The sequence below is a fragment of the Nicrophorus vespilloides genome, unplaced genomic scaffold (genome assembly GCF_001412225.1).
Source record: "Nicrophorus vespilloides isolate i.1.1-1 unplaced genomic scaffold, Nicve_v1.0, whole genome shotgun sequence".
NCBI lineage: Eukaryota > Metazoa > Arthropoda > Insecta > Coleoptera > Silphidae > Nicrophorus > Nicrophorus vespilloides.
The window spans coordinates 3,785-31,531 of NW_017100027.1; the positions used below are offsets into that span (position 1 = coordinate 3,785).

The window sequence follows — 27,747 nt, forward strand, 5'->3', positions numbered from 1 at the left end:
CTGAATATTTGCCGAAATTGGATCTCCGTACATCGTCGGACTGTGGTTCATAGTCGTCGGACTCTTCGAAGCACCCCTGAACATAGACGAATACATTTAGTACGCTATACTTAAAGCAGCTAGTGCAAATATTCACAAACACGACATACATAATAATAGTAATTAAGATTATTTCGTAATAAAAAAGAGCAAAAAATCTATTTGAAAAAAGAAAAATACTCACGGTTTGCAGCAACGGTCTTTGAGTGTAAAATAAAAAGCAGGATTTACTTGATTACGCTTATTTTTCACGTGTGAATTGAAGAAGAAGAAGAAAAAACAAACAAAGTGTATTTAGTAAAACCGCTTTTTATAACCGCAAACTCGTATATCCTGCGATTGATTCAATTGCCAATTTATTTTTAGGGTAAAAGGTGTGTGTGTGTGTGTATATATATATATATAAAATTTAGCAATCTATTTAGCCCCGAGTTCGGTTTACCTACCCTTTGTCACCGAAACCACGACTCGTATTCTGACTGACTGACTTGTTAATTGAACCCGAGAGAAAATTGGAAAAAATGTATAAATAGAATGAAAAAAAAAGAATTTAAAAGAATTAAATGAACGTCGGGGCTTTTCGTACTACAAAGCGAGAAATTTTCGAAAATTGCATGCAAGAATTTCAAAAAGAGAGATATAAGAGAGATAGAAAAAAAAACACACACAAGTATTTTATATATATCCAAATTGATGTAAACTCGAAAACATGTATATTTTTTTTATGATATACCTGAGGGAAATTGTTAGTCCTTAAATTTAAGTATTTACCAGTGGTGTGCGATGCGAAGTTCTTTCGACTGAACACATTCATCCATAAGAAAACATCAAAATGCATTAATTAAGAGCAAACGCAGCAAACCGAGTAAACAGCTTTCGGATGGTCGCGTTTCCCTTCAAACATTCTATAAAAGCCGGCTCAACTAAAAATGGTATTTGTATTTTATTTTGTTTGTTTGTTTTTGTTTTGTAATTCTCTATTTTGTATGATCTAATATCGCGTTGGCAGCCGCATTTAATGACGTGCATGGGGACAGGAGAAGTGTTCATTTGAAAAACGAATTTGGAAAACCAAAAAAAAAATTAATAATAATAAATAATAATAAGATGAGAAAAATTTGGAACTTTTTGAAAATTTGAAAGTGTGATTTTGAGAAAAACCCGCGATTGTGTATTTAAACTATATGTGTGTGAGCGAAGTAGATAGAAGAAGATTGGTGAAAAGAGGTAGATAGAAAGATTGATATATAAAAAAAAAAGAGGTGTGCGCGATATGCCTTGAGAAGACACAGACAAGAGTGAGATTTATATAAATATAAGGAAAAAGAGATAGAAATTGTATGTTGAATTTGAGCAACAAAAATGTTGTGAATCCAGACGAGCGGGATAAATCATGCATGGGAATCGGGGGAACGAATTTGCAAGCGTAAGCAGGTCGTAGATAGATAGATGCTAATTCCTACGCGAAGAGGATGAGGATCGAGGAGTTAAGAAGCGCTAAGTTAATAAGACGCAAGTTTTGTTTTTCTTTGGCCTGGGGATAGGTCGGATGGGTGTAATTAGCTACTAGGCGCTATGATTATTCAACCTCCGCGTTAGTCACTTCTTGTTAACTTTCTTTCTTGAGCTGCGGATTTCGGTTACTATTGTTATTAACAAAAGCTGCAAATGATTAAATTATTCCAATTAATAACGAGTCGCTCTAAGTTGAAAGGCTTCCTCGTGTGTATCTATTTCTTAAGGAGTGACTGACGTGGTGGAGGCTTCTTGCAAGCAAAATCGTGCAGGGGTTTGACATTAATCTAGAGAGCTAGAAGAGCTACGTCTACGGCTACAGCTAGTGAAGAGCAGCAGAGCAGAGAGAAGCGGCGTCAGCGTCAGCAGTAAGTAGCACACGGTAGCGGTACGGTACGGCACGGCACGGCGCGACGCGTCTATTGTAGTGCTTACTGTGCGCAGTGGGGTGGAGTGGGTGATGGGGTTGGGTCATATTTCCGTGGCCGGCCACGCGACAAGTGGCGGCGCTTCACGAATTCAGCATCGTCGACCATCCAGAATGACCCAAAGTCGTCCTCGTAGCGCACAAAACACTTGTGGAGTGACAGATTCGTGCGTATTGCATTCTACACACCCAGACCCAAGAAAGAAAAGATCACAATCAAGTCAGGTCAAGGTTAGTTATCGGCGACACCTGGTGCTTATATGTATATATATAATATCTGCTTATATATATAGTAAAGAGAGATAGAAGAGAGAGAGAGAGGTAAAAAGATAGATAGAGAGGTAAAAAAAATAATAATAATAAAAATAGAGATATATATAAAAAAAAGAGATATGCTTATGAATATACCTTCCGAAGTCCTCAGCATCGCCACCAGCGTTTAGTCGGCCAAGCCAGCATCTGCGGCCTGTCATGCGGTTACTGAACCGGCCTCATAACGTACACACCACTCGCATTCATCCTTACCAACCAACCACACAAGCCACACACAAGTGTTAATATAAATAAATAAAGTACGACCGTAAATTTAGAACACTCTGTACATATGCATCATCCGGGTGTTCTATAAACACGGCCGCACACCAAATACACGTATATCCATATACATATATATATATATAACAAAGAAGTAAATGATAATCATTTCAGGATATAATATATATACATATATACAGTTTTATATATATATGCATGTATATCTAATTATGTATATATATATATATAAAGATGTGTAGAATAGAGATTAGAAAAAGATGTAAAAATCACAAAACACACAATAAAAATGTACAAATATGGATAAAAAAAAGTATTCATATAATGGCGGGCCTCGAAGACGTACCCGACGACTGGCTGGGCCAAAGGACCCGAGGAGCACCTCTGGGGCCGCCTCTTGTAGAACTCCACTTCGTCGACGGTCCAGACAGCACCCTTAACGTTCTCCACGCGCATGAAACATTTATGTAGAGACAGGTTGTGGCGCACTGCGTTCTATCAACAAAATAGCGCCAAATGAACAAAATGCGGCCCTTGGTGGCATCGTATGCAGGAGGATGGTTTTGTGTGTTGTTTATGTCTTGTACGATCATGCTCTCAGCAATGATTGCTCCGCTACGGGAAATGGAACGGACCCTTCGGAGCCCTACCATTCGCACCCCGAGCGAGTACTCCCCCGCATCATCATCCATGAACACCCCCCATTTATATCCACCGCCGAAGCCGATTGAGAATACAAGCCGATCAAAACAAATCAATTCATCGGGGGGGATGGATACAAATGCGTCCGTGTCCATGTTTGATGCACGGTCAGAAGATCAAAAATTGCCGAGGCATTACTCACAAATTATATACACATCATTAATGAAAAGAAAAACATGAAAGTCAAATAAATCAAAGTCATTAAATTATAAAAAAAAAAATAATTAAAATAAGTAGAACAAGTAAAAAACGACTAACTCATGCAAGCTAGAAGCGTTATGAATATAAAATCATTATGTATATATATATAGAGAGATTTGTTTAGAAATAAACTGTCGCTTGGAGATACAGTAACGGATGAATTCCCTGTATAAAAAGAGTTGTGGCACACAGTTAAATTAAATGGTGAGAATACTTTACCAACGCTAATTGGGGGTGGGAGGGCGAACTCACACAAACAGCATTTTTGTAAAATATTAACAAGAGTTATTAGTAAATAAACTCGTAGGCACCAGATGCTAGCGACATAAGCTATCGTCCCCAAAAAAACAAACAACAATAGGTTTGTCCTCGTCCTAAATCGCTTTTGGATTTGATTTAAATTGATTTTTTTTTTCTTCAGGAAATTATCCTGAATCCGATGACTTGACATTTTACTTTTATTGATCGGGACTGAATGTAAATTGGATTTTACGCATGTACAGAACATCGATGGCAATTCAATAAATCACATCACGTTTTTCTAAACTAAACTTCTCAATTGCTATTTATTACTAAGAACATGTAGATACTTAAATGAGTTTATTTTTATAAGTGTATTCAATCAAATACTAAATAATAATAAATTTTTCTTAAGATGTATTAACGAATGTTGTGCTTTACATTATGTTTTCTAAATGAATAGAATTTATTATTAATAATTAATATTGAGGTTGAAGTTGTATTTTGAATTGATGTTTGCGATGGATATATTGTCGATGTTCGGTACATTTGATGTATGGAGAGTCACAGAGAGGGGTTGAAAGAGATATAGCGAGGGGGTGGCAAGAGACAATTGGAAATGTTACAATACCTTCCACGTGGCGGCGTTCCGTCTAAAATAGCAAAACGTGTTTTGAAACCAATTATAGATTTCATTTAGTGTCAGCTGCTTGTCCGGCGATTCGATTATAGACTGCGAACAAAACAAATAAAAATAGTAAAAATTAATGAAACGAAAAGGGGTTGAAAAAGTAGAACGCGATAGCGGGTGGTCGATGGCGATCGTTGTGTAAAATAATATCAGTCAATTACCTGACGAATTAGGGAAGCGTACGTAAATGGTGGCCGGACATCCGCATTTTTATAGAATTCCCTGTTCCTTTGTATCTCTGTAATATGAAACACGTATATTGTATTAGATTGTTTTGTTTCTAATTTTGTTTGAATATAATTGTAACACCATCGAAGCTACGTGAAGTTAGGATTAAGTTTGGTACCTTGTTGGACATCCAGTCCAGCCCGTTCGAGCATGTAAGGTAATCCTTGTGAAGCAATTAAAAAAGAAAGTAGTTAGTTGGTTATTGTATGACTACCATATGTAGTTATGTTTATCGTTGTATTTAGAATGTCCACTTACCACCAGCTAATGAAAGCGCAGATTTATCGCTTATTCGCCTCCTGATGGGACCGGCGACGTTGGAGGCGTGAGAATGCAATACCGGTGACCGGACAGCGGAGACGAGGTTGCTCAGGGAGACAGGGGGTTGGGGTACGGAGGTGACGGGTAACTTCTGGACTATAGAGCCAGAGGATTCGGACATCGGTTCCGGAGATCCCAGCTGCTTGGACAAGTGTAGATGATGCATCATTGCTTGAAGCCTATCCCTTTCCTTCTGCAGCTGCAGTTCCAACTGAGAGACGACCTGCATCTGGACTCGTGCTTGGGCCGTCGATCGATCGTCTAATGTGTGCTCGGTGTTAAGATGTCTGCAAGAAGCACGAAATACGAAGCGCATAAGACTCGACAGGAACTTTTTAATGGCAAAAACAATTGGCAATTCGGGGTACCGCGACGGCCGTAAAATCATTTGTAACCAACTTTAATTTCGGTTTATATTTAGTCCTTTTACGACGCGATTAATATGTAAAAGAAAAAGGGGGATAAAGGCAAACTGTCAAATTACAATATTTTGTCGTCGCCGGAACAAAGACTGAGGGGAAGAGGCGACCTGGAATAAATTAGGAGCGGTTTTAAAAACTCTAATTACGCCATGTTTAATTAATATGCAAGGCGTTTGATCGCCGCCCTGCAGGATTTAGATGTTAATCCCCAGACAGGACTTTATTAGTTTTCGCGCGCTAGGAGATCTTCTCCGATTGCTTTCCGATGAGGTGCACTTACTTTATGAAGGACTGTAAGTCGTCGCAGATGTTCTCGCAGCCGGGCCACTTGCAGACACCATGTCCGTAGAGATGGTGTACCCTGTCTGGAGTTCCGCTTGATGTCCTGTCAACCTTATCCTCGGCACTGGCTTCCTCCCGACTGGATCTGCCCGGCGCGACGACGCCCAATAATCCTGCGAACAATCCAAGACCTAAGCTCGAAAGTGACCGGTGTTAAGTGGTGAGGATTTACCGTTGATATCGGGGGTGGATTTGTTGTTAAGGTGTTGTTGCTGGTCGCGATCCGCAGCGGCTTCCTTCCAGGGGCTAACATCCCGCGATCCCAATCCTGCACAATAAATCAGTCAATCAGTTAAAGAATTGCTTTCTCGATCTGCTTTTATCGGAAGAAGGCGACAGTTTCACGTGCGTTTAAAACCGAAGGCGGTGTGAGTTGGCAGTCGTCGGGCGGGTGGTTCCAGCTTACGGGGTCGAGTATAAGGGGTGGTTGGGTGGTTGATGGGCGAAGGGGGGGATCGGATATATATCGGATGAGGGATGGGCAAGTGCCAATAGTTTTAACCGCACGTGAAAGTCCCGACGACGCATGCAGGGGAAAGTTCGCCTCTGGAAAATTCATTTCATCGCTCGGCGTTGACAAAAAGAAACCTTCATCAATACCAGTAATTAATTATTGCAAAGTGGCATTGCCCAATTCAGAAAGGGGTGCGATCACTAAACGAGGGTAAATGGACAGGCGGGATCAGGAAATACATACCCACGTAGCTAGGACTCCCCCCGCGACTGGCGCTTCACACTCTCACTCTTCGGCCGCCCGAACGCATTTTCGTTTATTCATTCAATTAAAACCCAAACATGACTCCCTCTTCCGTTATTCACAGGCCTTACTAATTATTAACTAGCTGTACTTTTCTCGAGATGTGCATGCATGACCTCCTCAAAACCGGCCTCAACTAATCAAATTTAAAAGAGCCACAACTATTGATTGCTTTTATTATTTAATTGACTGACTGAATCATAACTAAATGATGATAAATTAAGTCTTCTTGCTCGATCGATCCAGTTTGGCCGTTTCGTTTTAAAGATACGCTTCATACCTGCGGGTTGTGGAAGCATCAGCGGCTGCAGACCCATCCCTTGCTGAACGACGTACTGCCTCTGCAGTAACTGCAGTTGCTGGATGAGCTGTTGCTGCTGGATGGCCAACTGCTGCAGAGATCCTGACTTCTTTTTGTCGGAGCTCTGCAACATGTGGGTCTGCTGAAACAGGTTCAATTGCAATTGCTCCTGCAATTGCTGGATGGTCTGTTCCATCTGTTTCTTCCCCAATTCTGCTGCCAACTGATGTTGCTATAATAATAAAATTACTTAATTATCGAACTAACTAAGAAACAAACTCATCTTACCTGATGCTGCTGTTGTTGCATCAGAGAGTGTTGCTTCATCAGATTTTGCAATTGCGATGGACTAAGTACGTGCTGTTGCAGTAATTGTTGCATATGGTGTAGTCCTGAGACTGGTGACATCATTGGAGGTGGACCTGCCACCTGAGACTGAAATGATTTCGCATGGTATTATTGGCATTCGATGGCTTTAATCTGTGATTATACCTGTGATGAGGGTATTACTGAATTGAGGGGTTTTTGTGAATCGGAAGTATGTGGAGGCGGAGAGTGATCATGGAGTCGCGACTCCGATCCTGGACTTGTGCTGCCGTTGCCCTTGGGGTCGCGGTCCTGGTCCCATGCTCGCTCCAGCTCAATCTGCTGCTGTTGCTGTTGCTCCTTGAGGACCTTCTCTAGGGAGGCGGCCTGCTATAAACAGGGAGTCGTAAAAAGGGACGTTCGACAAGATGATAAAATCGATGACGCCGCGACATAAATCTCTTTCAAAAACACCTAAACTGCGCTATTCGCATTCATACAACCCCCGAACGGAATGTACATGTTTTGCTTGTAATGCCTTACAACCCACCCACTCCAATAAGTGATTGATTTCGGGTGCGCTCTCCGCTTGCGGAACGGCTGCATTAGGACCTCGGAAGCCATCTGTCTTAAACCAATGGTCCGGTCATAATACCTGTACACCCTCGGCTATATCATTTATACGCATACACTCACCGAAAGAGAGACAGAGAGATTAAGGGAAATATCCTCCACCCTTCGGGAGGATGAGAGATGTACCGACCCCATTTACAAATCCTGATGTATAGGTGGCTAAGAACCACGTAGGAGGACAAGGGCGCAGGAGGAGGACACGTCCTGCTGTGATTTACATTCGGATTGCACTTCGCTCCACGCGAATACCGAATATACCGTCGTTATACCGTGTTATGAACAGACGGAAAGTGTATGTTTTATGTGCCGGAGCTGAGTTTGATCAGATCAAATAAATTAGCCTAATGGATCAGTAAGCAAGAGAGACGGATGAAGGAACCCGAAAAAGGGAGGCGGCAGCATAATTGAAAGGACTTGGGCCCAAAATGTATTGTTGTAATTGAGAGGACGTCAATTTGCGAATAATCTGGATCTTCTTTTATTAAGACTTCCGATGACGACAGTACACCCACCGAAATAATGAAGAAGAAAAAAAAGAAAAGACGAGGGGATGAAAAAAAAGGAAATAAGTGTGTATATAAAGTATCTCAACCCTCGGAGAGATCTCAAGCTTCTATGCAAATCAGTGCAAAGTCGTCTACCCGCCGGTATTAACTGGCTGCAATATTGCGTGTATACATAGCACAATAACACACAATATATTCTATATTCCATATTCCTCGTCGGGGGTGGTAGGAGCAGTTCGGTATTGTCTACGCAAATGTAGCCCGAGTGGCGTAATATAATAAGCCACTCTCCCTAGCCTTAGATTACATCTGGAGCGCACGAGAAACGCAGAGAGGGTCTCCGCTGTTTTCCCCTGTATTAATGATTCAATATCAATTAGCGGTACGTTGAATTATATAAACTCAATCTGGAATCGCCCCCGCGACTCTCCGAGGCGACGGAGGCCGGGGGCGTCTGAACGAGAGTTCTGAGAAAGAACAAAAAGGAAAGAATTACCGAGGAGGAGAGGAGGCACACGCACAAAGCAAAGAGAAAGCTGCCGTCGGTTATGAAAATTGCTGACGTTGAGCCGAGAAAATTGTAACGGGCCTGCATATTTGATGGCACCTGATTTACAGCCTCGGGGGGATGCAGAAGAAGTTCTGGAGTGGGTGGAGGCGCCGGGTAAATGTTGGTAAACAGGCTGCCGGGCTGCGGCCGGACAACCTTTAATGCGCTTAACGTCAAGGCACGTCATCCAGGTGACAACCGCACACAACCCCTGCTTCATACATAAGCCAAAGATACATCGTATACATTTAACAACCCTTGCAAATTAATTACCCAATTTAATATTTATTGAAAATTCCGACTAGTTGGAAATAACCAATAATAGGTGAAAGCAACCGGAGATGATAGAATTTTCTAAGAATATTGTATTTAAATTTCTCGTACATTCGTTATTTTTTCATCTCTTTCTCTCTCACTCCACTATGTTTGTTCACGTCTTTGTGTTTATTTCCGGTGCTGCATCAAAGATTATTATATAAACACGTTTCAACACATTTCGCTGAAACAATATTTTAAATGTATTTTGTTGATTTTATGTTCGTTTTCTGTGTTTGTTCTCGTTTTATCCTCTCGCTCCTTTTTTTCCCTTTCTCTCTCGCCCGTTTTATTTCTTTCTTTATTTCCGTCTCCTTTGCCCGCTCTCTCTTGCCCATTGCCCAACACGCGCGATTCTTCTTAACATTTCATTATTCTGTTTTTAATTTGTTTGCTCACCATCAATTCGTGTTTATTTACACAATGGCATCATAGTTTATTTTGCGAACATAAATTATTTCCACCACTCCTCTGCGTTTTCCTGTCCTCCTCGTACATACACACATCGTGTTTCTTCTCTTTTACACTGTACGTTGTGTTTGGACGCTCGAAATGTGATTAGCCCTAAGCAATTACCACGACCATATAAAGACGTTTCTTACGTAAATCATACTTTGTATTTCTAGCAGTTATTTTGTAGTACTTTAAGTGCAAACGAAATGGTAACAATGTGATGTAACAAAAATTTATATGGAAATTAGATGAATTTAATAAAATTTTAAAAAAATAAACGGAGATGCAAATTGCGTTTTGGATACAAATTTGCAAATTGTGAGGGTGGTACTTGCATATTTATTTCGTCCTTCGTCGTCCAGGGTCCGTTGGAAAATATATGTTTATTCAAAAGTGAAGGGCCACTTTGTTCGTAAATTTAAATGAAACGTTATTCGAAAATATTTGCGCCCTTTTAGGGCGAATGGCATTTGCATCGCAGGATGGGGGAGAGCGACAAGATGAGAGGGAAAAAAAAAAGGAGAACACGGTTCATTCCTTATGCAAAACACATTTTTTCGCCGCATTAATACAATCGCAGCGGCGGCGGCGGTGGCAATTTATAATTTCCGATCTCTTATTTTGCCTGATTCGATATGGATGTTGGCAATCAGAGAGCGTGAGAGTGGTGAATACTAAAATGGAATCAGATCGAATCCTACACCTGCCCGTCGCGTTGTTTCCTCGTTAATTCTGATAAAACATCCAAGAGAGACCATTGGTATTCACCGCGAAACGTCGCGAAAGTGGAAGGAGAAAAAATGTGGGAGAATATACTGTGGCATGAGGAAAGAAGAAGAATGGGAAGAGGAGGAGTCCTCCTTACAACCCCCTGATCACATATTTCATATGCAAGGGGTTGTTTTGCTTGCCGGGGCAATATTATTTCCATATTTTTCACATAATGCGCGGCTGTATATGGGTTTTATTTCATGTGACATCATGGTAATGCATTTTAACGTCTTATCATTCATTGCGGCCAACTCTTTTTGGTGGCGGAGAGGAGCGCACGGCAAATATTTGTCGGGGTGCGAAAACGGCATAACAAGCGACCCCACGGAATAATATAAGAGGAGAAGGCATAAAGCATCCGGGCGAGGGTGGAAGAACAATGAAATTAGACGCGAGGCGAAGTAAAAATCACAGAGAGGGATGCAAAAAACAAAAAAATCTTCATCCGAATAATTCCGGCGATGGGGAATAAAAAGAATATACAGTTGAGTAAATATCTGTATCCGTGATGAGGCGAAGAGAATATTTACACGGCCCAACCCGGCCATCATCCAAAACCATCCATCCAAGCATGCACCTCGCTGATTTAAATAAGGAAGGGAATTCTTCTGTTAGGAGGGTTGTTAGGATGCTTGGGGGTGGCAGTTGGTATTGAAGCTGTACCTGGGACAGGATGGAGCAAAGGCCAGGGTCCAGGACCTCGGGCTTCCGGGCCGGACGGCATATCATAAGCTCGATAAAACATTGCACCCGCCTGACAAATGTACAGTTTTAAAGGAGGATATAACTCACGGCAGTCCATTCTCAATAAAGGCCCCATGACTGGTGAATTTCACACTTTACGAGGCTGGTACTTAAAACGGTGCGGCCTAATTTATGAGCGTCCGGCAAGGCGAAATCTGTCGATGCACCATATGCCATAGCTGACCATACCATACCAAGCTTTGCCACCTCCGTCGCCTCTGCCACCGACAGCCGTCATTTGTTACTTCCTCAGCACTAAACAAAACTGCCCGTTGCTCCCTGCGACCCTAAATATTAATAACTGCGATTACCGCGATTTCCTTTAAAGCGTATTTTATTAATTAAACAAACCCCCTTTAACTGCCGCCCCTTATAAATCACACACGCGCACTTAGATACGTTTATATTTCGTCTACATAATCTGCGCCGCCCCCGGGGTTAATAAGTTTTTCCACCCACGTCCCATATATTATTCACTCCGTGAAACACACATACACGCAGATCTATCTCTCTCGCCCTTCTTCCATTTCATCCCTCGCATTTCTTAATGCCTCTTTCTATATTTCAATTATTTCTTCATTCTTAAACTCATACATTTTCATTTCAAATTTCTCTCCCAACTTCACTTTTTTTTACAATTTCATTCAATTTATAAATCAAAATAATAAGAATTTAAAACAAAAATCTGATCGATCATTTGGTGATAGAAATATATATTTTCATAATTTACATCAAATTTTAACATAAGTATATTCAAATTTAATTCATTCCCAAATTTTCATCTTATAAAATTTTATTATTTTTTTCTTGATGTTTTAATAAACAATATAAATATACAGTGGATACAATTTTAAGAATGAGGCCTGCTACATCATTTTTAAAACTTGTGTATTTTTGAATATATATATGAGTTTTTTATAATACGAGTAAAAATCTGGAAATTTTGGAACTGATTAAACTAGTTAAGCGAGATTCTACTGTATTTCCAAATATTTGAAGATTAAATATAATATATTAAAATTTCTAGAAAATAAACCAAATTTTATGTTATACGTTATATAATTATTAAGAAGAAACTTCAAAATAATTACTATAGAATGTAAATTTACCAATAGGTAAACCGAACGTATTAGTTTCAAGATTTATTTATTATATCTACAAATTACTAACAAACGTTTACATTATTAATATTTTCCAAATTGAAAATATAAACGCTTGTAACTAAATAGTAATTATACTGTATCTTTCAGTTTTTCATCATTATATAAGTTATTTCCGTGGATACAGAAAAAAATAGAAAAGTTCGGAATCTGTAGAAAAACTACATTTCGCTGAATTGATTCAATAAATAAAATAGATTACCTCATAAAGTTCCGATTTATATCTAAGCTGATTTATTTCACGAGTCTTTTTACTATTGAAGCAGTCGTAACAAAATCTATTTTTCTAAATAAATAGTATTTATTACATAATTAAATAAAGTTTATTTTAACCAAATTTTATAATGTAATTAAATTAATAAGTTTTTAATAAATTTAATTAATTAAGAAAGATAACATTTTATTTAAATTGATTGAATTTAAGAAAATCTGTTTTGTTTAAATTATTTTCCTAAAATAAATAGAGTTGAAATTTCTTCAGAACTTTAATAGATATGAAGGAATTAATTTTGTGCTTAGATTCAGCGTTTCTGGCCGGAGGGTGTAAATATCTTGAGACTCGAGATGTATTTTTGTTTTCGTTTCATTTGCCTCCTCGTAGTTAGAAAAAGGAATTCACAAAGTATTATAAAGCAAAGACTGGCTATGTAATTTTAGTTTAAAATAAATACATTTATATAAATTTGATTCTAATAAACTCAAACGATTGTTTATTTAATTCAGTGTTTCAGAATTGCCAAACGATATTACATAAACAAATTCTGTGTTTGTTTATGTTTTGCGAACCGATGCAGCAATAAAGTCAATTAAAAATGCTACATATTTGTATACCATAATGACCTCTCTCGCATTTTGTAATCATTACAGATACAACAACAACAATAATAGTACTGTGGAACCTCGCTTAACGAGCGACGTTTCGTATAACGAGTAACGATGAAAAGAGAAGTCCCAGATTACATCATTTTTAAAACTTTTGTACACATATTTGTATTTTTGAATATGTTTCACAATACGAGTAAAAATCCGGAACGAATGAAACTCGTTAAGCGAGGTTCCATTGTATTACTTTTAATTGATTAGTTTAATAATACTTCTTTATTTATCAAGTAACAATTTCATTGAATTAATTTAAAAATTAAAAGAAAACATATTTATTTTGTTCTGAATATATAAATTTCATATTTCATGAATCAAACTAAATTCATTTGATTTCATGTTATTAATAATAATATTTATTACACAACCAAAAACTGTAGAACATTTAAAATAGATTATGGTAGAAATATTTAGTTTTCTTAATTCAGTGAAAATCTACAATTTTTATTATTTTCAAATTTCAAGTTAATTTTATTAAATTTTCAAATTCCATGGTTTTCTTACGATTTCAGATATACATTAATACTTATAGAATTACTTTCTTAAGAAATATGTTTAAATCACCCTAAAAACAGTATAAAATTATGAAGTTTCATTTTTCAAACTGTATTATTAAAATAAAATAATATTAAGATGAAATTGTGAGATTTATTAAATTATTACGAGAACTACATTTTTGAATTTTGTGTGTCTTCCGGACAGCAATTATCGCGTCTGTTATTCTAATCTAAAAGCAACGCAAATTGGGGGAAGGTGAACAAAGGAAAATTGGCGCTTTAATTGACTTACACTTTAACGCTTTTGATCGCACTCCTCTTTTTTTTATTTTATTTTAACCGTGTTTCGTCCCTACGGTGTGCGGCTAATTTCTGGGTTACTCTGAGGACTTGAAACACGGATTTTTTTCCCCATTATTAAAAGCGGTTTTCTCGCGGAAATAAAAACGCGATAATTGAATCGGCGTGATCTCCGAGTGCCGTGAATGGGCTGACGGCGGCGGCGGCGGCGGCTGACGATGATGACGCGACCGCACGCCGCGTGAAATGGGGGAAATTGGGGCGATGTTTATATGTTGTGTTGTGATGCCTGTATATATAGTATACAAACCGTGTACAAACTTGCAGTGAGGGTGGGTCGTGGATTCAGTTGAGCGTCGGCCGCCGTCGAGGCGAGAGCGTCGACCGGCGGCGGCGGAAAACATCGCAAAACAACCCCCGACGGCTCAACAGAAACCAACATTTATGTATGAAAATATGAACCAAAAAAAAAAATATATATGTTTAAACTAATAATAATAGTAGTAATCCACTTACAAATCCCAATCCCATAGCAGATGATCCTGGCTGTTTAGTTAAATAGTTTTTTTTTTTTTCGAAGAACACCGCGTGTATATGAGTTTGTGTAGATGAGTTTGTTGAAGTTTTCAGAAACAGAGTCGAGAAGAGGGTGTGTGTGTGAGTGTGTATTTATAATTTCTGAAAATTCGCACGCCGTGTTTGTTTCGTGAAATATTTACAAGAAGATTTTATGGAAAAATAAATAAGCGGCGCGCGTAAATATTTCTGCGCGCGATGTGGAGAGGCTCGGTTTATTTATTTACACGCACAGAGAACAAAAAAAAAATAACGCGCGAGGTGGTGGAGGAATGGCTTTTGTAAACAGAGTATTGGAAATCCCGGCACGATTGATATTGTAACAATATTGTTGCGCACGAACGGTGCGTGCGTGCGTCCGTACAAAACTAACAAGTGTCCTGAATTGTCCTTACTGGCTCGACGGTGCGGATGGAGCGGGTAAAGTGCGAAAACTGTGGTACCGAACTAAGTGGAAGATGTTGTGCGTTGAAGAAGCGAAGAGCAGAAGAGTATAGTTAGTAGAAGAGTAGTGTATACCTGAGCGAAGGTAGCCAGCATCCGAGTCTCGCAGTACTTCATAGCACAACACTCACAGCACAACACCTAAACACAACTAAACACATAAATGGTAACAGCGTCTATTAATTATTTCTTTTTCGCTAGAAAGAACAAGAGTTAGTTGTGTTGTTGCGCAAAAAGGGTCATTGAAGTCGCCGAGATGCCAGAACAGGACGAGTTGTAGGCGGGCCGCGCGCCTCAGATGCGCCGCTGCAGTTTGTGTTGTTTGTATGTGTGTATGTATATATATATATATGTATATATATACATATATATATATACACATCTATATACATACACATATATACAGGTCTATAGCGACGGTGGCGGTGGCGGCAGCGGGCGGTCACGGCGATTCGCTCCGCGCAACATCGACACCTCTAACCCGCCGCCACCGCCGCTGCCGCCGCCGTCAGCCGCCAGCCTCCAGCCCTCTCCTGTGCTCCAAGACGTTTATGTATATGCTACCCGCTTCCACCTCCACCGACGCGCACCAACCGCCCCCCAATCTCCGGCACAAAACAATGATGAAAAACCGGCAGCGGCATCAGAGAAGGGGCTGCGCCACCTCCATACCCATACTATGCGATGCGATGCCATGCCGAACTCTGCACACAATATTTTCCCCGCACGTATTTCCCGGTATGGCAATTAAGGAAAATTCATTTAGAACCATCGCCGATTTTCCTGAATCTCAATCAGACCTTCTCCACTATTAATTACCAAGACCATACAAATCTGAATTCTGCATGCACGATACCCAAGTCCGCTCTCATTAATTTCTAATCCTTAAGTAAAGACATTTCTTTGAAATAATGCAATGTTGAATGGAACTAACTAATCTATAATATTTTCAAAGATTAATTATTTATACGTAAGTTTTTGAAGAACTATAGCAGAGCAAATTTGTATTTTCAATTTCTGGAAAAAAAGTGATCTCTAGACGTTAATCATTAGAATTATCTATATGTAATTATTGCAATAAACAAAATTTCTCTATCATTTTTAATTCATGACAAAGAAAATTATAATCTAAATTATAACTGCAAATTCTTTTGTATAATGTTTAATAAAACTTTTATCGTTTTGATTCGTAATCTTTATTTTGTTTTTTTTTTTATATAAAAAGCGACTACTGTTTTCTTTTATTGCATGTACTATTGTTCATATTATTTTGATATTGCACAATTAGTACGTGCTGAACAAATAATATGCATTCAATAAGCATTATTCAAGCATATCGTTTATTATTTTTTTTCAATTCTACATTAGAGAAAGATATGACGCATCCTTCGTAATGAATAATATGGTTTACTAATGTTATATCACAAATAGTACAAAGGATTGCAAATACTTACTGAAATTAAACATTTAACAACATTAAAACAAAAAGCCAGAAAATTTCTTCGTTTTTTTTGCTTAATGAAATGAATAGTTTTTTTTTATGTCACATTTTGTTTGATTATTTTAAAATTTTACTGAATATTGTAAAAATGAAAGTTTTTGTTACATAAAATATAATTTCAACAATAATTTATTTTTAGAGTAAATATTTGATCATATTTATAAGAAATGTAATTTGTGAAAATTATTTGTTTTATAACATATAACTATTTTCAGAAAATACTGAAATCAGACAAAAAGTGAGTAAATTCTGATTTTTTTTTTTTAAGATTCAAGGATTATGAAATTTTCTGATTATACTGAAAACTGAAAATTTTATAAAATTATTCGCAGATCGTTTTTTGAAGATTAAGTGAAAAATTAGTAATAGTAGAACCGTTTTTGGGTGAGAGTGAGAGAGGGTGAAGTAATAACGAACCCGTCGAATGAATAACGGAGTTTATGTCGTTACGGATGGTGCTGGATATTGGTTATTGGAAATATAGCTAGCGGGGGTGGTCCAGGAGGGCCCTGGGCACCTGCCCTTCCCGTCGGAAACTTATAGCACACGAGTAGAGCTCGCCATCCCTTTTCAATTGTTATGCGAGCCGATCGGTGGCCGACGTGAGGACATACAAATATATCTCGGATACTATAAGCTGCAGTCATTGTCAACCTTAGCACAAGCCCGACGACCCACCCCTTATGCAGCTTTATTTTATTGAATATTGCCTATGGAGAGCTAACTCTCGTAACTCCTAGATGTTATTGAAACCGCACAAGAATCCATGTTTCCACCCTCTCTCTCGCGTGCCTTAACTTCTTCAGTATTTTTTATTCTTTACTATTCTTCTTTCTTTATTTTTTACGCCGCCCCCAGGCGATCATTTTCATAGCGATACATCAGCAAAGCTAAGAAAACGCCAATAAGGGGTGTAACATATGCAGACGGACTGCCGCTCCTGCAGAAGTGTAATATTCACGAGCCAGTGGCCCAACAAATAATCGACACGAGTGTCAACCGAGAAATAAAAGCAATTTCCGAGATACAATCTTTTCATTTTTCTTCGGCGAGATGTTCAATCAGATATGTATATACAGTGAGTGAGCGAGAGAGGGGCTATCGGGGGTTGAAGAAAATGAAAGAAAGAAAGAAAGAAATAAAGAAAGGAGCGCGAAAAATTGGAAAAGGAAAAAAAGAGGTGTGAGAGAGGATGGAATGCCGGAGGCACGGTTCCACGGGATTCGCGGACCGATTTTTGCCTCGGAAAGGTGCGATTTGCGGATTGAAAATTAGCCGGTGCGCGGATGGATCGGAGAAGAAACGGAAGGAGTGATTCGTCCCGGAGGTGGGACGGCCGGAATTATCGATTCCGAATGGACCGGTGATGGCATTTAAATTATTTTCCATTAAAGCGCGCCGACGTTTCTTTGCAACATCGGCATTTGGTGCACGCTTTTTGCCGTCCTTAACAATTTGGCCGGAGCCGAATAAGTGGCACCCGCTGAGCCATTAGCCGGGAACGCTGTCCATTTGGCAAGGGCCGAGCCACGTCAGCAGTCTGTCCTATCTCCCTCCGGTCCGCGGCCGCGAGGACGGAGGAAGGAGGAGGACGGTGGACAGAGGACAGTTGCAGGGACAGCATTAAGCACACGGCCCACGACTGTGTGGGAGGACGGTGCGGTCTTTGCCGCCCCTCATTATCATATCACGTTTGCACTCACCCGTTTTCCATCCCCAACCCCTATTCAGGCGCTCACTCATACACACACACATACTTACATGCACACACAGTGGTTAGGTCCACCCCATTCCACCCTGCTGGCGCTCACACACACATACATACTCTCACGCGCGAATTCATCAACATATCTTGCGACTTTTTATTGATCTCCGAAATGACTGGTTGGGGGTGGCGTGGGTGGTGTGCCGTAGCGTAAGTTCCGTGTAGCAAGCAGCCTCCCCCTTCAACCTCAACCTCTGCCACACAATCGAGAGAGAAACAAATTTTAATATTATTGCCGAGCGTCGCTCAAGTGCATACGTAACTAGCTGCGGTGCACGTCGATGGCTGTGAAGGGCGTAAGGGGCGCGACATGTGAGGGTGAAGGTATATAAACAGTAGTTATGATAAATATGCAAGGAAGAACGAGCTGCGGCGGTGGCGGCGACGGCAGCAGTAGCAGCAGAAGCGGCATTATGGTGGAAGACAAATATTTGGCCTCGGTCGCGCTGGGAACTGCCATTGTCATAACATAAGACAATGCGAAATGCTGTATCTCATTTTTCATCTGGCCGATCTTTATAATCTGTATTTGCATCAGCTTGTAGCGATCTAATAATAACTCTGGGGAGCGGGCGAGAGCCACCACTGCTACCACCGCCTCCGCCGTCCACATCGCTCCGAGATACAACGAGATTCTTCAATTAAAACTTATGTTTATTTAGTATTCGTGGAGCGGGAGCGGAACGCAATGAGAAATGTTTAACCGAAATAATAGGAGACAGTGACCGGAAGGGGGGGCGGCTGATGGGGGCGTCCGCCGCGTCTGAAATCCGCGCTCGCTTCTTGTTTACACCGCCGCCTCCATCGCCATCGCACACATATTTTCGGGCTTTTGCTAATATTAAAATGATGCCACCGAGGCAAGAATAAATATGGAAGTGTAAACGATAATAACAGGCAGACCCCAGTTATGTATCCTGCGTGTGCGTATGTGTACGTGTATATATACAAATCCAAATAAACATAACTCGTGCGAGTTAAAAGATCTCCCTTCACTGCGAAATATATATACATATATACACATACAAATATATAAAAAGAATATAAACAGACACACACACATACGCATTTAGGCCTAGGGTTGGAGAAATGCTGAAGAATCGGGTGAGATTTCTGGGGGAGGTTTGCGGAGGCGGCGTCGATCGGACGATAGCGGTCAGTTCGACTGCGGCCAGTGGATGGCCGTTAACATTGATTGCCGTCCTTCGTCACCCGTCACCTCGCCAGATTACCTCCGCCTAACCATAACACAGCTTTTAGCTGCGAAAAAAGATAAAGAAAAAGTGCCTCAATAAAACAAGGGGGTTAGCAGCTAAGGCGGCACCTAAAAAACGAAGAGAGGGTGGAAGATGCTGTATTCGAGAGAGAGAGAGAAACTTTCGCAAGATTTCCATCTGATTAATACCTGCCGGCAAACGTCAATAACCAAGGCATCCATCAATGCATAAGAACCTTTAGCACCCTTCCCGATTCCTAAACCAGAAAAATACAATATACCCAATCCATTTTCAGCTTTAGGATTAAGACATTTCTAAGATGATACTATTTATTAAAACTACACTCAGCAAAAATTGACAACTTATATAACGATTTGGTTTAAGATACTTAGTATTTAAAATATATTGGATTAAAAATTAATTAAGAAAATTTATTATATTATCAAATTAATTAATAAATTGTATCACATTTTTAACTTAATACTGTGAAAGTAATATATTAGAAAAGTTTCGTAGTTTTTTTTTTTCATGTATGAAAAATAAAAATTTGCGATTGAAATTTGGGTAGTTATTGTTATTGATTCGACTGTTTGTTCGAATTGTTGGAACACAAGAATCGTCGATGTATACATTGGCGCTGGGAATTTTATTTTCCGCCGAGAGATCTAATTAAGGAGAAACGCATCGAGACGTATGTTATGCTTTTAGGGGGATGGCCGGACAGTGTCCGATATTTATTTGTTTACGTGCAAGGGGAGAACCGGAGCGAATGTGTATGTGTGTGTGTGTATGTGCGGGAGCGAGAAACAGGGTTGATTCTGCAGCATCGAGGGACGAAGCAGCATCATCCCCTTTGTGCGTTGGCCACTTTTTTTTTCTCTCTATCCTATCTACGATGCAAATCGCATTTCGATATTAGCCAGTTATACGTCCAATACAGGGCAATATAAATTGCCGAGCGGAATAAGAGGGCGCAAGAAAGACAAATCTGCCATCAACGGCCGAAACCCCGTATAAATGACCAGAGCCGAGGGGTGGACAGCGGAAGAAGGTGCGCAAAAAAATACACACCAAATGATCTATCAATTTCGTTTTTTCTCTCCTCTTTCTTCCTTCCCCTGGCGTTTTATTTTATTTTCATCTTTTTTTTATTTCCTAAACGGAATTCTTGCCTTCAGATTAGGCTCAACGTAAGTAAGATATTTATTTAAGTATTTAAATGGTAGATAAAATAAGAAGTTGAAACTGATTAGTTTTAAATAAATATTTTACACAAGACAATTAAAATTCTTGTAAATAATGAGAAATGGAAGATATTTCCAAATTAAATACTAAAGAAGAGTCTCAGTTTTATGTATGGAAATGTGAAATGTTATAATGAAAAAAAAGTTACCATTTCTTTTTAATTAAGATAATGTGAGTGTATTCACATGGAATTGATTGTAAATAAATATTGGACAACATACAAGAAAAATAATTTAAAAAAAATTGGGGTTGGGTGTGTACGAGAAGGGGGGTGGGTCCCGACCGTCGATAAACGAATTAAGCTTTTGTTTAGTCGGGGAGCGAATTAAAATGGCCGCGCCGTTTCTCCACCGTGGTTTATTTTCTATAACAAAAAGACAATAAGAGAGCGGGGACCGGCTGACAGCAGTATTTGTTTTACAGATGGATCTCGAAACCCAAACACAAACAAGCCGGGTGGAGCTGAGCGCGGTTAGGGAAATGTGGCTAATCCAGTTGTGAGAAATAAACGCAACGCTGACTCATCCCCCCCGTCGATCTACCGCCGCTGCCGCCTCCTATCCCATCCCAATCCTGTCCTCTCCTATCGCCCAGGACGTTCCGGGACGACCGTCGATAATTCGCTAATTAAATTCGAAAACCATGCGAATTCCCGCGAACGATCGAGCAGCCAGGACGACGCGGAGGACTAAAGAAGGGGTGGTTCGAGATAGAGTAGTATAAAAAAAAAACAATGGAAAATATGTAAAACGATGGGAATCTCGCGCTGATGGGTTTTCCGCGCGTTACAAGAAGATTCGATCATATATTTCTAAGGCATTAAAAAGTGACACACTCGACTCGGTCATGCAGAAACGTCTCGCAGCTGAGTTTTCTTCGAAGATATGGGGGGATTGGATGTGGGAATTAAAATTTTCACGGACAGACAAGGGAGGTTTTTGGATGCGATGCGTTTCGAGAGTGGAAAAGGAAGATGAATAAAATAAAGCGAGATGGAGGAGAGAGTTTTGGACCCTCTGTTTAAAAACCTCCTGCATATTGCCGTAGAGTATTTGCTGTACGTTGATTGCGCATAGATCAGAATATCCCCATGGCAACTCAGGGTGCGTTTTGGAAAAAGAGTGCAGGCGACTGTAAAAGCAATTAAATAGGGCATTGTTTACCGAAAGTGTGGCGGATTCGATATGGGAGGCAGGCAGCAGGCTTGCTTCTCGGCTGCATCGGTGGGAAGAAGAGGAGGATGAAGAACGAAGTCCAGGAAGCGAACAAACGAACGAGAGAGATCGAAAATGGGAAGAGAACGCGTATAAATATTCTCGCAGGATCGGGAGAGGAGCAGAGGCTGAGGCTCAGAGTCGAGAGCTAGCGAAAAGAGAATGAGATGAGTTTAACTCCCGTGCATCCATTTATCTAGATAACAGGAAATCCACTGCACGCATTAATAGTGCCAGTATCTGGAGAGAACACAGCATTACATCTCACTTACGATCCGGAAAGAAGAAGAGGAATAAGAAGATAGAGAGAAGTACAGAAGAGAAGAGAAGAGAAGAGAAGAGAAAAGGAACGCGTATATTTCGAAGACACGTGCAGATACATCCCCGTATCGGGAGCGAAAGCCCATCCGCCCTTAATCCTGGATCGTTTAGAGAAGAAAGGGAAAGGCGTGGACCACCTCATCATCCATCTATCCATCTATCTATACCTCGGCCGAGGTGTTTACAGCGGCGGAGGCAGCGGAGAGCCGACTCGGGGAGTGGCTGCTATTTCAAGCAGAATAAACACATGGCTGTTTTCTTTGTTCCGGCAAACTAAACAACCATCCTGGAATCCAAACAGGCCGGCCAGTCCCAAATTCAATTTAGTCTTTGCATGCCGGCTATATCGCAAAACGTCAACACCACATCATTCTAACTTCGGTTGCTCAAAGCTACACTACACTCCTCCTCGCCGCCCCCGATGCTCTCGCCGTACACATACAACATTTGTTCCAGTTCCCTGTCCCGACCATCGTCATCATCTTAACGCGGGGGGTGCGGTGTGGTGTGGTGTGGTGTTCCGAAACGATCGTATGAAAATGACTCCCTCGAAATTGAATCGGGGACTACGCGGAAAGAAAACAGAAAGGGTCAAAAATGCAACGTGTTCGAAAATTATTTGCTTACTTTCCATTCAAAGTGGATTACGGCGGATGAAAGCCTTGGGGAGAGAGAAAAGTTTGAAAGGGAATTTATCGACGGCGTCGTCTCATTTATAAAATGTATCGCGTAATTACAGGATTTACTTGATTCTTCGTCCTAATTCGCGATGCAAATTCTTTGAAATAATACCCATCCCATCCGAAGCATCACGCGCGAGAAGGCGGAGGCTGCGAGCCAAAAGCGGAAAAAGACCACCCCCGATATTCATAATGAAGCAGCGGTGGCGGGGAACGGACGCCGCCTCCGCAACTAACAACCACAATTAAACAACATCGCGAATTAAATTTGCACCCCATCGCGCGACAAAGGAGAAAAATTAAGGAAACCCGAAAAAGCCGAGCTCGCCCTTATTGAATAAATAAAAATAAAATTATATCACAACATTCAGACTTAATTGGATTCGCCCTTGGAGTTAGCGAGGGTGGCTATGCAAGAAGAAGAAAAAAAAGAAATTAAAAAGAAATTGAAGGAGAAAAATGGAATTTAAAATAAATAATACCATCCGTTTTCTTAACAAAACATTGCGATGATGATGATGATCATCATTGGTTTTTGATTAAGTCTGCGAGTCAAAGGGTGCACGTACGCACGTGATCGATACGGTATTGCATTCTCAACGTGACCATTCCGAGCACGTGTTGTATCGGCTTTTCATATAGATTCCCAGACATATTTGCGATTCATTATGGGGACGGTCGTCGGACACCCTGCCGTTGTGTTTTTTTCCTCATCCTCTTCCTCCTCCACCTCCACCTCCTCCTACTCCCAGCCATCGGAGAATATTTACTGAAGGGGGTGTTTGTGTGCATGGCTAGGGTCGCACGGCCGCCGTCCCCCATCGGATCGACGGCCAAAGTGTTAAAAATGGAATTTATGAAGCCGCTGCAGGTTTTCAAGAGAAGTTTCTGTTTTTAATTTAAAGTCTGGCGACAGTCAGTGGGACCGAGGAAGTTCACCGAATTCACATTAAATTATATTTAAAAACCGCCTTTTTAATTTCGACATTAAGCGGGAAAGGTGGAACAGAAGGCACCTGGCATTTGTTAAAAGTCCTTTAATTAAAGTACGGCGAAGAGGAAGAAGGAGACGAGGACGAACGAAAGAAGAAGAAAAAAATGTATCCGAGAGAGAGAGCAAAAGGAATGCAAAATTAGCTTCATTTCTAATTAGACGGCGCCAAATATCTTAATTTCGGAAGGGCGAGAAAAACTTTATCGAACACATCCATCAAGGACCTGAATTATAGTGAGGGGGTGCAAGGCGCGAAATCCGGCTCGCAATCATACACCGCATCTAAACACGAAGTGTCTCACTTTATATTGGGGACAGCTGGCCCCAAACTCTTTCAATTAAGATGAAAAATCCAAATGCATTAGTAACGGAAAGGGCGGTAGGGGTGCGAAAGAAAGGAACGGAAGGGTGGCGGGGATTTCTTCTGCCTTCCTTAATTTTGTTTTTTTTTTTTACTTTTCGTGCTGCTACGAGGCCCGCACAGGTCCTGATTAGAAAGGACACTCGCCCGATTTTAATGGCACTTACTTGTTCCACGTCTTCGGGTTGCACGCCATCATTTGGAGTCGTGGCTGCGGAGGGCCTTTGAGATGTCGACAGGTTGATTGCACCATCTCCATCTACGTCCTTCTCCATTTTGCCATCATCCTGCAACAAGGACGAAATGCGGCGTGAGAAAACGATGCCGATTTAATAAAACAAACAGCAATCGGTCCAGCGAGGTGATGCACAATTCGCACCCCCCACGCAAAATCCCGACGGGACCTGCTCTTGATTTTATCGCTCTCCGGACACTCGTCCATTTCAGATAAACTCCCTTTTCGCACAATCCTTAGCCTAATGCGCCTATTTTTTACGGCTGTTAGATATGGTCATTTATATATACACGCACGCAACCACTTATCCCGGGGAGTGGCACCAAAAAAAAATCAGAATAAAAAATACATTTCCCCGGAAAATATATATATATATATATATATTCGTGGGTGTATGTATGATTTGGCGTGTACTTAGAAAGGAAGCAGATAAGTTGCAGTTACAGACGCGGGTCGCTGGCGGTCATTTATCCCGTTTAAAGGATAATCTGGATAATAGGACCGAGTTATCTACTACGCGCCGCTTCTGAGTAGTAGCCCTGCGTCTACTACATTATATTAGGTATTACCGGGTCCGGCCACCCCATTCCGCACTCGTCGAGTATGCGAGAGAAAGGCCACTTAATTATATATTAACCGTAGCCCCCATCATCGCGAACACACCCTGAGAATAATAAATAACAAAGGTGCAATCGCGATATATACGTCTCCTGCATCCGAGCGTCCCGAAATAGGGGTGATTTCTCACGGAGGAAAAAGCGACACAAAAGCATTCGCATCCCCTCTTGATTATCGAAACTTTCGGCCACCCACCCCATTCAGATCGAAGTGCGGACTTATTTACAGTTACAGTTTCGTCCACCCAAATCGCACGTCATTTGTCGCGCATTTACGTAATTACGTTTTGCAGTGAGGAGGGTGAAACTAAGATCGTGCCCTCAAGGAGCCATGAATAATACAATATCACTTGTTACCCCGACTTGATTATTGTATCCCAAAATATCAATCCACGATTCATTAAGGCTCGAATGCATAAATCATTCGCGACCCGCAAACAAAATTCACGCCGCCCCCTTTTGAAACATTGCGAGAAAAACTGGGGAGGCTCATTAAAATTTCACCGTAATAAAAATTGATGAGGCGAAGGCCTTCGATTAAAAATGCAATTGGCTCTTGTTTAAACATTTTAATTGGTTCATGCCTAGGCGATGGAACAATTTAATTCCACCCCCAGTCGCATTATCTATATATGCTTCAAGGAATGAACACACCAACGAAAAATACCATCATCTGCATTTTTCTTCTTCTTCTTTATTTGATTGAGCCATCGAAGCGCCGCGACCAGTGATTTATAGCGGTTTCTTAAATCTATCCCAGCAATTTATTACTTCCATCCGCAAGGTTAGATTCCTACATTTCAACTGTTCATAATATTCAACATCACAATTTCAACAGACAATCAATTTTTACAATTTTTAAAATCAGCATCATTTCAACAATTTTGTTTATATGACATAACTATTTTTATTAAGTAAGAATAAAGTTTGATAATTTAAACAAAAATCAATATGTATTCAATAAATTGTCAAATCAGAAAAAAATTTAATTACAATTAGAAATATATTAAGATAAAAATAGAAGTTCAATGAAACGAATTTTGTATGATAGTAAATTTAATGACTTCATTTTTCTTCAATCAATACAGTTAAAATGACTTCATTTGAAATTCTGTGAGCATTTCAAATTACAAATGTAAGAAGGTAAATTACTTATTTTGGTTTTTGCTTTCGCACCATCTCCCGAGAGAATCAAACCACTTAATTTTAATTGGATCAGTTATAAAACAAAGAACTTTTTAAAAATTTAATCACTACTATTGAGTATGCAAAAAGCAATTAACTATGAAAAAAATCACATTAAAATTATTTATTATTAGTAAGTAATATTAATTAATGTGAATATTGGAATAATTATGTAATATTATGATTAAGCAAATTTTAAATCATTAAATTAGTTTTTCTTTCGGTTGAATCAATAAAGGTGTGTGTTCTATATATGTATATAGATTATTTTGCTTTGATTGGGGTATTGAAGGGTGTCTCCGAGGGTGGCGGATTTATATAATAAATATATGCGAGCCGTGAAGTGTGCGGTAATTGCGGCATCTCGAGGAGGAATAAAAATCAAATTATCAGGAATCTCCTGTATCGCGAGCGAGCGAGCCGAGGGGAAAGAGAGCGGACCTAAATTAGGGGATGATAGTATGATTATGACATTTTTTACAGGAAAATAACGCTGCGTTTTTTTAAAAATATTGCCTACGTGATAGGAATTTATAATAATGAATTTTCGCACATGCAGAGTCGAGGCTGTGGGGTGGCGGCGTTGGGGTTTTGCAGGAAAAATGAATTAAATTTTCGGCTTCGATAAATGTGTGATTTCCGAAAGAGGAGGAAAAAGAAAGCAGACGCTGCGCTGCAATTACGGAAGTGCGCCCTCGAAGTAGAAGAAGAAGAAACTGGCTTTCCGAAGAGATTAGAAATTAAAGTCAAAAACATAAATTAGAGTTCGAGGAGAAAAAGAGAAAGAGAAAGAAAGCACACGCAGAGGGAAGGAAGCAATGAAAAGATCGGATGAACCATTTACATTCATGGTAAGTCTTCGACGGGGGTTGCACGCAATTACGATTCTGGGTGGGCGCTAATTATATACGCTGAAGGAAAATTTGTTTCGAATGTATTTATCGCAACCGATGACATAATTTTGGGGGGGTTGAAAAAAAGAAAGAAGTTGATGGGAAATTTAGGTATATGGACACTTGTCCGCGACTTCTCTGCACATGGGGCGGAAGTTACGATGCAAGTTTGATTGTTTCGGTGTTATGTCGGAGCGAGACATATGGCTGAGCGGCTCAATAGTTGTTACATAACTCAGCTGGGAGGCGGCGGAGGGTTGGGGGTTTGGTTTTGCCGGGCGGCGTTTTTGTCGCGGGGGGGTGAAGAGGGCGGTAGTCGTAGTCTTGCTCTTCTATTTTGGTCTGCAAGTGTGCGGAAGACCCCACCATGGTCCGCTGTATTGGCGTAACCGGGAGGTTAGCCTAGCTCTCTGGGCCGGCCCTGGGCAGGCGTGCGCCCTAACGGTATGCAGCTCCTCGGAGGCGGCGGTGGTGGCGGCAGCGGCGGCGGCGGTAGCGATCTTTTATTTTGCCGTTTCGTAGACAAGAAAATAGAATAAAACGTGCGGCGTATGGGATGTGGTCCGCGCACGGAGCCACGGAGCCGCGGATCCGCGGATTCGTGATTGGGCGGGTCGTGGAGCTCCTCGTGCCAACCAGGTGGCGGC

General features: G+C 40.5%; 1 protein-coding gene across 1 annotated transcript in view; it reads right to left on the minus strand.

Annotated features, from left to right (window-relative positions):
- LOC108566693 (forkhead box protein P1) overlaps positions 1 to 27,747 on the minus strand; it is a 76,920-nt gene that overhangs the window by 1,000 nt on the left and 48,173 nt on the right. The window contains exons 3-14 of the mRNA XM_017926703.1: positions 24,338 to 24,457; positions 7,231 to 7,434; positions 7,027 to 7,173; positions 6,718 to 6,970; positions 5,853 to 5,948; positions 5,619 to 5,811; positions 4,854 to 5,203; positions 4,714 to 4,758; positions 4,529 to 4,605; positions 4,308 to 4,409; positions 1,990 to 2,162; positions 1 to 76 (exon numbers count right to left, since the gene is read on the minus strand). Coding sequence (XP_017782192.1) covers positions 1 to 76; positions 1,990 to 2,162; positions 4,308 to 4,409; positions 4,529 to 4,605; positions 4,714 to 4,758; positions 4,854 to 5,203; positions 5,619 to 5,811; positions 5,853 to 5,948; positions 6,718 to 6,970; positions 7,027 to 7,173; positions 7,231 to 7,434; positions 24,338 to 24,457 — 1,836 coding nt within the window. The remainder of the gene's footprint in view (positions 77 to 1,989; positions 2,163 to 4,307; positions 4,410 to 4,528; positions 4,606 to 4,713; positions 4,759 to 4,853; positions 5,204 to 5,618; positions 5,812 to 5,852; positions 5,949 to 6,717; positions 6,971 to 7,026; positions 7,174 to 7,230; positions 7,435 to 24,337; positions 24,458 to 27,747) is intronic.